Source organism: Nicotiana tabacum, chromosome 13, assembly GCF_000715075.1.
Source record: "Nicotiana tabacum cultivar K326 chromosome 13, ASM71507v2, whole genome shotgun sequence".
NCBI classification, from domain to species: domain Eukaryota; kingdom Viridiplantae; phylum Streptophyta; class Magnoliopsida; order Solanales; family Solanaceae; genus Nicotiana; species Nicotiana tabacum.
In genome coordinates, this window is record NC_134092.1 from 119,509,640 (window position 1) to 119,520,362 (window position 10,723).

General features: G+C 36.2%; 2 protein-coding genes across 3 annotated transcripts; one reads left to right on the forward strand and one right to left on the reverse strand.

The window, feature by feature from the left end:
* The first annotated feature begins 301 nt into the window (after positions 1-301).
* On the forward strand, positions 302-3,799 carry LOC107816881 (pentatricopeptide repeat-containing protein At3g53360, mitochondrial-like). The gene has a single exon (XM_016642627.2). The coding sequence runs from the start codon at positions 371-373 to the stop codon at positions 2,465-2,467; it is 2,097 nt and encodes a 698-aa protein (XP_016498113.1). The 5' UTR covers positions 302-370; the 3' UTR covers positions 2,468-3,799.
* Positions 3,800-4,531: 732 nt separating this feature from the next.
* On the reverse strand, positions 4,532-10,610 carry LOC107816888 (histidine-containing phosphotransfer protein 2). Of its 2 annotated transcripts, XM_016642639.2 has the most exons (9): positions 10,216-10,610; positions 10,034-10,114; positions 9,553-9,630; positions 8,754-8,884; positions 8,612-8,680; positions 8,136-8,207; positions 5,923-5,995; positions 4,857-4,908; positions 4,532-4,774 (listed from the first exon to the last, which is right to left on the reverse strand). In XM_016642639.2, exons 1-8 carry the CDS (start codon positions 10,285-10,287, stop codon positions 4,867-4,869), a joined length of 618 nt encoding a protein of 205 aa, XP_016498125.1. In that variant the 5' UTR covers positions 10,288-10,610; the 3' UTR covers positions 4,532-4,774; positions 4,857-4,866. The 2 variants fall into 2 exon arrangements, with proteins under 2 accessions (XP_016498125.1, XP_016498137.1); XM_016642651.2 differs by lacking the exon at positions 8,612-8,680.
* Between the last annotated feature and the right edge of the window lie 113 nt (positions 10,611-10,723).

Sequence of the window (10,723 nt, forward strand, 5' to 3'; positions counted from 1 at the left end):
GTGTCTTTTTCCAAAAATTGAGAGTGTTTGACCAAGTTTTTAGAAAAAAAAATATTTTTAAGTAAAAGAAAAAGTAGTATTTGAGAAGCAGAAAAAAGTAGTTTTTCTTCGAAATCATTTTTCTGAAAAATACTTTTGAGAAAAATATATTTAGAAACAGTTTTTAAAAATTTGGCCAAATACTAATTACTGCTCAAAAATATTTTATTTATCACCAAAAGTACTTTACTTTTTAAGAAAAATACTTTTCAAAATAAATTGATTTTAAAAGTTTGGTCAAACAGATTATAACTTTATTTAGGAGTCTAAAATTTTGAAATTATATTTCACATTTTCACTGTAGTCATTATTACTCTGTATATTTTCTTTCATGTCCATTAGTCAACTTCTTCGGGCATGCACCAACTCAAAATCCCTGCTCAATGGCAAGGCTGTCCATGCACAGCTACTCAAATTTGGGTCCAAACCTGACGTTTACATAAACAATCACTTGCTCGTCATGTACCTAAAACTCAATCAGTTCGCTGATGCCCAACAACTGCTCGACAGAATGCCTGAAAGAAACATCATTTCCTGGACAACGTTGATTTCCACATATTCTCAAAAGGGTATGTCGGAAAAAGCTTTGGGTTGTTTTAGATCAATGGTTCTTGAAGATGGGTTTGCTCCAAATGGTTATACATATGTAGCTGCTTTATCAGCTTGCACTAGTTTAGGAGCTGAAAGAACAGGGAAGGAGTTACATGGGAGGATGTATAGAACTGAGGAGAGCCTTAATAGTTTTGTGACTAATTGTTTGGTTAATTTTTATGGCAAATGTGGGTTGTTGAAGTCAGCAAGACTGGTATTTGATGGCATTTTGGAACCCAATTCTGTTACTTGGGCTTCTCTCATTTCTTGTTATTGCCATTGTGGGGAGTATCAAGAAGGATTGATGATTTTCTTGTTGGCTTTGAGGGTAGGGGGGATAGTGAACGAGTTTTTCTGTGGGAGTGTTTTGAATGCTTGTGCTGCTATGAAAACTTTGCAACTTGGGATGCAAATTCATAGTCTGATTGTCAAGTCTGGTTTTGGGATGGATCAGTTTTTGGTGACTGGTTTGATTGATTTTTATGCAAAATGTGGTGTATTAGACTTGGCACATCGAGCTTTTGATGAGGCAGATGCACGGGAATTGCATGCTTGGACTGCAATGATTGGTGGCTGTGTGCAGTTAGGGAGTGGAAGAGAGGCCATTGACCTTTTCTGTAAGTTGCTTTCCTCAGACTTGAAACCAAGTGAGAGAACTTTTTCTTCAGTTCTTGGAGCTTTTGCTGATGTAAAAGGAGTTCGAGTTGGGAAACAGATCCATTGCCGGATTGTAAAATTGGGATTCGACTCATTTAGTTTCGTATGCAATGCTTTGATGGACCTTTACTCCAAGAGTGACCTGTTTGACGAATCATTAAAGCTCTTTCAAGAAATGAAAGAACATGATGTTGTTAGCTGGAATACGCTAATTGCTGGATGTGTGAGCTCAGGTCGGTATGAAGATGCTATGAGATTTCTCAAGGAGATGTTGCTTGAGGGTTTCGAAGCGAGTCTTTACACCTACTCTAGCATTTTGAGCATTTGTGGGGATTTACCTGCTATTGAATGGGGCAAGCAATCTCATTGTCGTGTTCTGAAGCCTGGATTTGATTCCAATGTGGTTGTTGGGAGCACCCTCATTGATATGTATGCTAAATGTGGACGACTTGGAGACGCTCGTAGAGTTTTTGACATCCTTCCTATGAAAAACTTGGTATCTTGGAACACCATGCTTGTAGGATATGCGCAACATGGGTTTGGGAAAGAAGCTTTAGAGATTTATGCTACTATGCAAAATAGTGGGATTAAACCTAATGATATCACATTTCTTGGAGTATTATCTGCCTGTGGACACGTTGGACTTTTAGATGAGGGACTTCATCACTTCAATAGTATGACCCAGGTGTATGGAATCACTCCAAGGACAGATCACTTGGCGTGTATAGTGAGTCTATTTGCTCGCAAAGGACAGACAAAAGAAGCTTATGGTTTTATAAAGAGCTTTCCAGGGGAACCAGATAAGGTGGTGTGGCGGTGCCTCTTGTCTGGTTGCAAAGCTAACAGAGACTTCATCTTGGGGAAATATGCCGCTGAAAAGATTTTAGGTATCGATCCAGATGATACTTCAGCCTATATCGTATTGTCTAATATCTATGCGGAATTACAGATGTGGGATGAAACGGCCAAGATGAGAAAGCTGATAAAGGAGAAATCATTAAAGAAGGAGACTGGATATAGTTGGACTGAGTTGCAGAATAAAATATATACATTCTCTGCATGTAATATTATGTCCCTTCAGGAAAGCTATCTGCAGCAAGTTTTGACTGGATTGACGGCCCAATTGTTTGATTCAGGATATGTGCCTGAGGTCATGTTCTCATTGCAGTTTGAGGAGTAAGTATACAAGATATCTGAATAGATTCATCTACCAATGATTGACAGGTGACAATTAAGTAGAATAAATATTTAATTAGTTCTTGGCTGGAATCTCTGTGTGAGAGGTCGACAATGTTAACTCCATGACTTCAATATGTCTCAAGCAAACTCGGTCTCAAGCCCGAATTGTGGAGAAGGATTGCAGTAGGTTGACAGGCAGCATAGAGATAGTCTAACCATGATAACTCCTCTCGGTAGATACAAGAGGATTCATTCAATCGACCCCAACTAGTTTACTGTTGAGGCGTAGTTGATTGACTATTGAGAGGTCAATAAATTTTTAAACCCGAGCTCTGACTGTAGTTAGCAACACATCCATTCTTCGGCTTACTCCAGTTGACCATTCCAAAGATAGTGATGCCCTAGCTGATATGAGCTTGCCTCCTCCTTGGGTTCAAATTTGAGTCGCATCTCTTTTTAAGAAATAATAGTCCCTGGTGTATGCATAAAAAGGGCAGCCTGGTGCACTAAGCTCCCGCTATGCGCGGAGTGCAGGGAAGGGCCGGACTACAAAGGTCTATTGTACGCAGCCTTACCCTGCATTTCTGCAAGAGGCTGTTTACACAGCTTGAACCAGTGACCACCTGGTCACATGGCAACAACTTTACCTGGTGTATGCATAATAGTCCCTGGTGTATGCATACTAGCGGAAAAAGCCCATGTAAAGCTGCCACTGATATTTTACAATCAGACTTCCATGGTTCTTCCAACTGGTTCTTCTTGATTACATCTCATGGTGTGAAGCTTCAGGTAAAGGTCAGTCAGGGCTTGAGTCCGCTCTCTTCAACCAATTCACCTGTACCAAATGTACCATAGCTGTGATATTCTTCACTTGAGGACAAGACCTCCCTAATGTTGAGTAATCTTTGGCGTGTGCATTTGAAATGGAAATCCCAGCAAATGCTGAAAACTTTCTCAAGGTTAAGAGAGATTTACAAGTAGTTCTCTTAGCGTTCAATCAGTTTTGTTACACTTTCGTGTCTAAATGGTGTCCTGAATACCATTAGAAAGATGCAGGCATACAAATTAATACCTGAAGTTATTCAGATCAATACCACTTTTTTCGAGGAAACTCACGAAGTTGTCCAGTTTATCCTCCTCGAGCACAAACTTATTGTCAACTGTATGCTGACGCAGACTGAAACAGAAGATTCATTTCTCAATCATCATAGGGAAAGGAAGTCCCGAGTTAAACATGTCTTATGTGGTTGAAAGCACAAATTATTTCTTTCCCTTTCTTGCTAATAACTTGTTGAAAATATTTCCTTATCTATTTGATAGACAAGTTTGGTGCAATTTTATTTTTTGACAGAAGCTTCTTGAAAGCACAAGCATTGAGTCCCCATTTCATCCATTTGAGAAGCTCTTTCATTCCCTAGTTGTATAACTTTCTCTTCGGACATGGACTCTATGCTGGAGACCACTTATACAAGTGTAAACTTCTATAAATTGAAGAGAGCAACCATTAATAAAAAGGACAATATGTTTTTTGGACTCATGTGTTTTTCTGTAAGAGGTGGTCTAGTACATATGAACAAATAAATAAGTGCTTGATTCTCCAATAAGAGGACACAACCATTTTAACTTCATTTGATCCTTGTCTTATACAGTTCCTTTATCGGGAAGTTCGACAGCATTTACAGTTCAAAAAATAATTTGCAAGACAATTTGACGTTTGGCTTTCAAGAAAAGGGTCAAGGCTAACCGCGAAAGTGTGATCTTTTCATCCTTTTAGGCCTTCCATAAATACCTAACAAAACGAATAGTGTAATAATTAATAAAGCTCACTTAAAAAAGATAATTTTTTTAACCTATATGTCACAGAAGGGTTTAAGCCATGGAAGTAGCCACTAATGCTTGCATTAGGTTAAGCTGTCTACATCACACCCTTGGGATGCGACTCTTCCCTAGATCTTGCGGGAACGCGGGATGGCTTGTGCACAACTTAAAAAAGATATTTTAAAATACTCTTACTATCTTGCTTCGCAGCTTGACTTTTCAACCATAAAAGAACACGGTACAATAAAACAAGATAAAATAAATGAAGATACTGTAATTGTCTTATACAAAACAGTTGCACCTGTATGGTAATTAAAAAAGTTTAAACATTGTTATTTTTCATAGCTTTTCTAGCAGTAGAATTGTAAAGCACATTCTTTGTTCTTCAGATTTGGAAACCTAAGCAGCTTTCTCAAGCTCTCCAACGTTATAATTGATTCTTGAAACGATGTCCATGATTCGGCCTTTCCTTGATTCCCCATCTTTAGATCTGGAAGCAAAAAGCATTACACACAAATATTAAAAAAAAGGGAAGTACAGAATATTACGGTTACTTAGGATGAGAGAATCACCAGTGACAGATCATGACTCTGAGCTGTCAGCAGAAACGATTTCCTTCTCAAGCTTCATTTACATGCAAAGAAGAATGTTACTTATTAGACAATTTACACAAACTTCTACTAGCATTACAGTTGAAAACAAAAATGCAAGAAGAAATTAGGTTGATTACTCTATAAAACCTCCTCTGAAATTGAATGGTTTAGTCTTAAATACGAGCAAAATTCTTATTTATCATGATTAGCATTTCGGCAAGAAGCAGCAGTTTCCTGACTAACAAAAGCATACTCTCATAATTTAAGAGCCAAAATTAGTAACTTCAGGTTCTCTCGGAATACCACCAGAATAGTAAATTTATCAAGTATCTCAAAGTGCCGCATCCACGGTAACTCTCATGCGTGCTAAAAAGGCTTTATATAATCCTAATTGAGGTTTCTGTCTCCTGTTATATTATTAACTTTCCTCTAGCTATGTTCACATGATGAAATGCAGGAATGACATAATCAAGAAACAGAGGGAAAAAAGGAAAATTTGATATAGTTCTTAGGGACATCTTAGAGTGGGATCTAGTAGGAAATGTACGAAAGCCAACATTGCATAGCATAGTACTATAGGAGTAAAAGATAAAAGTAGAATGTAACTTTGATCAGGATAATCTCAAGAGGTTATAATTTTAGGTTCATTACTTCTGTCAGCTGACAGCAATATAATCTTCAGGATTATAATGAGTTAACTGCATTACAGAGGGATTATAGTATTAGAGCAATGCAATATAACAAACCATACAACAGAGACATACAATTGTGTCAGAAGAAATTTGATAGATGGTTAAATAGTGATTAAAATAAGTTAAAGAAAATCATATTAAGCTGCTTTAGAATTATTCATGAAAGACCTTACTTCTACACCTGTTAGAAAGATTGATATAGAATAGGTGTATTCGTAAGTGAAAGTTAATGTAATTTGCCCAGACATCTACGGGCAGCTCATGAAGAAGCTGGATTCTCCGGTATTACCAGATGACACAGTTGAAAAGTCACCGACGACTTAAGAGTAAATGTAGACATGACAATATAGTACCTGCATAATGCTTTCCAACTTGCTCTGAAGATCACGATATTCTCGATTGATGTTTCTTAATATCCGCAAACACCTACAGAGCCAAGGGGAAACGTTTTGTCAGATAACCACTTAGACGTTTGGAATATGTTATATGAAAACAATGAAATATTATTTGCAAATCAATGACTGTTTTACAATTTTGTCCATTATATCAACTTCAACTTGAAATAGAGAATTTGAAGTTTGAAAACTGGTTTGAGGACAAACTTCAACTTTTATCCAACTGAAGTTCATGTCCGGACACAATTTTTTTTTCCAAATACTCTATTTCAACTTCAACTTCAAATACTCAGTTGTTTCAACTTCACCCAAATATAGTCCAAACGGGACGTCTTCGTGATATTTGCAAATTAGGATGACCAACAAGATGATTCTCACAGAGGGTGGTTAATGATTTTTCTTGTTAGAGAAAGCACACTCCTATCATGTAAATCTATGCTTTGAAAAAGAAAAGATTCCAAATGGTAATGAAATTCTAACCATAATAAGAAAAGTTAATGCTGAAACGATTCTACGTCACAAAAAAAACCAAGCAACAAGATTAGTACCATTCTGATCATTGCAAAATGATTAATACATCCTCTCTCACAACTAACATCCACACAGATGTAGGTCAAAAACCACGCAGACAAGTATGCATGAGGATACAATAGAGTAACCCACTCGGACAACCACCACTTCCAGTAACCAGAACAGCCAAAACTTCATTGAATTCTAGATCTTCCTATGAGGGAACATAGAATGCAGGTGACATGTCACCCAACACAATACTAAATGACTCGAGACGTTTAACGTCTTTCTCTTTTCTTTCCTTTTTTTGTGCATTAAGGGAAAGAAAAAGCTTTTGATGCAGACAATTCTGGCAAAAGGAAACAGGTGTATCTCTCAGGTAAAAGTCTAAAGTCCATGGATATGCACCTGACTTCCTCAAGAAAACTACCCCAAGGTGTGCTCCTGAGTGCCCTCAAACAATTAAGCTTTCTCCTTAATCCCTCAAACAATTAAGCTTTCTCCTTAATCTCATAATATAATTACTAGTTACCTCCAGACAGGACCTTATAGATAAAATAGATGGATCCACTCAATCTTTCTTTCTTTTTTACTTTTTTCAACTGAAATGTAGAGTGTTCTAATATATCATGCACCAAGCAGGGATTTGAATCCAGGATTTTTAAGGAGTTTTCTTCACAGAACCTTTCTGTCCTAATCAGAAAAATAGTTGCGAGAAACAGTCATCCACCTTTAACATGAAAGGAAACAAGAAGCAGAAGAGCTCACCAGCAAAGGTTCCAATTTTTTTCTCCTGGACTATGCTGAATCCATACACATCTTCAGAATACCTTGAACAAATGTTTGATTTTCTTTTTTCTTTATATATATAATCTCTACTAATATACATCACATCTTAAAAGAGTCCGCCCTTGTCTCTCAATCTTAATATTAAGTGAAAAGAAACAATATATAAAGCAAGATCACAGTTGTGCAATATTCTTACATGAATAAGAAAGAACGTTTTCTTAAACATCTTTTCCCACATCTAGACCCGCACTATATCCTAAAGTTGTTCTTAAATAAAGTGCTCATACATCTTGTAAAAGCCCTGTCTCCCAGCCTTATCACAAGAAGGAAAAAGAAGCAATAATAAGCATCACACTGGTTATGCAGTTTGCTTACATGTAGAAGAACCTTTTTAAACATTCTTAGCCCACGTGAAAAACTAGAATTACAATTTGTCCTCCTTTTGTCAGCATAAGTGTTAAACAGAGTGAGTTGCTAGATTTCTTTTTTCCATGAAAGGAAAATGAAAGTAAAAGATTAAGGGGTTCAATGGCCATAAAATGCATGGGGTTGCAGGCAAGATGAAACTCAATTTTCCTTTTCTTATATTTGCCTGTTCAAGGGAATGCATTCTAAACTGTCTACCTAAATGGAAGCTATGGTAACAAAAAGCCAAGTACAATTAAGTTCTCTAAACCATTAGTTTTCCATCTCCATCAAAACTAAATCAATGCCAGTGAGATACCACAAGATCCCTACATTTTTGAGATGAATAAGGACATGTATTAAACAGCTTCCAATTCAAACAGATTACCTAACAAGCAAGTCAATCGTAAAACCTAAAGAACAAGGAGTTGTATACAAATATCAAGCTGATGAAGAAAGAATCATACTCATCCTTGGATTTCTTGTCAACAGCCTTGGAAAAATCAGAACATACATTCGTAATCTTACAGGCTCCAAGGCTGCAAAATAAGTTGAGCAGTATCATTAGAATCATTCCTGTAGCAAGTAATTATAGAGGCAAAGGCTAACCCAAGATTCCAGCTGTGGCATATTCAACAAAAGATTGATGATCCACTTGCAGAGAGTTTTCCGTGGAAAAAGTATTGATAAATCCTCGGTAAGATATGAGAGATAGTAATGTTTAGATTAAAAAAATTACAAAACGGCTTCTTTCTGATAAAACAAAATCAATCAACTATGCCTCGTCGCAAACTAGTTAGTGTTTCCTATTTGAATCCTCTCTGCCCATTCTGTGTTAATGATGCAATGTATATAACTTTTAGACCGTGTTGCAAATATCAAGTATCTAAATAAGCTTTAAGTGGAAGAACATTTATGGCTACTTTAACAAAATACAACTTACCATGCAGAACTTCCTTTCAGCTTGATACAATGCTCAATTAAAACATCAAAGTCCACAACTGGTGACTCACTAAAATTAAAGAAAGAAAGTAACACAAATCAACAACTGTAGGTCAAAACATATCAACACGACAAGAACATACAGGGCCTCAGCCATGTCACGCATAACAGTGCGAGCATCGGATAAAAAGCTTGGAATTAGCTCCAGGAAGAAATAAGGACCGTTGTCCTCCTTCAACGAGTAGCAAATTTGGAAATAGCTATCAACCAAACCCTGCAAAAGTCATCCCCAATGATTGATATACCTTTAACATTTCCACGTCATTTAATAATACAAAAACTCAAGCAAACACCTCAAAGAAGGATCTTTGTCTTTACGTGAACCTAGAAAAACTACTAATGCACATAAATTTTAAGCCTACACTGTAGATTTCTACGAGGATAAGCATTGACACAACGACGGAATTACTCAATGTCTCAATAGTGACATGTAAGTCACCGTTTCAAGGCATTAAAACAGCCTCTTTGCTAAATGCAAGACACGGCTGCAAAATGTTATTAGTCCACTCTCCGCTTACCACACTAATCGAGGAGGAATTTGTGCAAGAGCTATTTAAGAGTTAAGACAATAGACAATTCAGGTTCAAAAATTAGAAGAAAAAAATTATACTCCTTCCTCTGTTCCAATTTATGTAGCATATTTTCCTTTTTAGTATATCCAAAAAGGAATGTCATACTTTCTTATATAGAAATAATTTAAATTTAAATTTCTCATTTTACCCTTAATGCAATGCCACACAAGTGTCTATGGCTTGTTCATAAACCACAAGTTTTAAAAGCTTTTCTTTCTCTCTTAAACTCTATGCGCGGTAAAACAATGCCATATAAATTGGGAAAAGGGGGAATAGAAAACTACCAGAAAATGCAGTGTCATTGGTATACCTCATCCTCAAGGGACTGAATGCGGTCAAGTAGTTGTTGAACGAGTGCGCCTTTATCCATTTTCTGGCAATTGGAAACCTAGAAATAGCAGAGAAAAATGAGAGTTGCTGTGACATTAAGAGAGAGACCAAGCGTAGCACATATAATTAAACTGTAATCTCTGTCTCTAACCATATCATTAAACTTATACCAAAAAAACAAGAAATAAACACCTTACAAAAGGATCTCTTCAGTAGATGAACTTTGACTAAATTTTACAATGAAAAATAATTGGATTCTAACTAAAACAAAAAAGAATTAAGTACTAGCAAACATAAAGGATTAACTATAGAGCTTCTCTATACGTAACTTGAAGATCACATGTTTGATGCACTGTAACGGCCTTCACGCATAAATGCAAGTGAGAATTTAAGGTTCGAAATTACAGAATTACTGTAAAAAAAAAAAATTGTTTCTAGAATATGCAGTGCAAATGACGTACCTCATTTTCGAGAGACTGATAGATATCACCAAGTAGTTGTTGGCTGAATACGTCATCATCCATTTTCTCGCATTCCATATCCTAAAAACAGCACAAAAACGTGTATATCTTTCACAAAACAAAAAAAAAAGGAAAAATGATATGGTAGAAAGTTCTAGAAAGTTCGGACGCCATTGACGTACCTCTTCTTCCATTGACTCCTGGACACGATCAAGGAGTTTGTGATTGAATGCTTCTTTATTATCCATTTTCATCAATTAAAAACTCAAAAATTGCAGAGGAAACTGAAGCTGAGTTGTGTAACATCTCTTTATATACAAAATTGACACACAGATTTCATGAATATGGTGGTTTTGGTAAGAGGTTGAAGGAGACAAATTAAACAGCTTAATTCTTCCCAAAACCCTATAGTTTGGCTGTTGCGTTTTCTGTTTGGTTCAAATTTTTGGCTCTCTAGCAGCAGGCTATTTATTGTTGCCTTATATGGAAGAAAATGACGAAACTGATTAATGACCGTCTTTCGAACTCTATTTTTCCTTTTTTGGTTTTACTTCTCTCAACCTTATTCAATTATTTTTCCTTTTTTGCTTTACCAAAGTCAAGGAAAGTAACCTGAATTCTGAATTTTAGAACAATAATTTTAATATTTATATATAGTTAATTGGATTTAAATATTAATAATTGGGTTCT

Excerpts from the sequence above, each read along its gene's own strand:
- LOC107816881 (XM_016642627.2), top strand. The coding sequence starts at position 371 with ATGTCCATTAGTCAACTTCTTCGGGCATGCACCAACTCAAAATCCCTG.
- LOC107816888 (XM_016642639.2), bottom strand. The coding sequence starts at position 10,287 with ATGAAAATGGATAATAAAGAAGCATTCAATCACAAACTCCTTGATCGT. Across the intron at positions 10,115-10,215 it reads AGGAGTCAATGGAAGAAGAG|GATATGGAATGCGAGAAAAT; the intron begins GTACGTCAATGG and ends TGCTGTTTTTAG. Across the intron at positions 8,885-9,552 it reads TTCAGTCCCTTGAGGATGAG|GGTTTGGTTGATAGCTATTT; the intron begins GTATACCAATGA and ends TGACTTTTGCAG.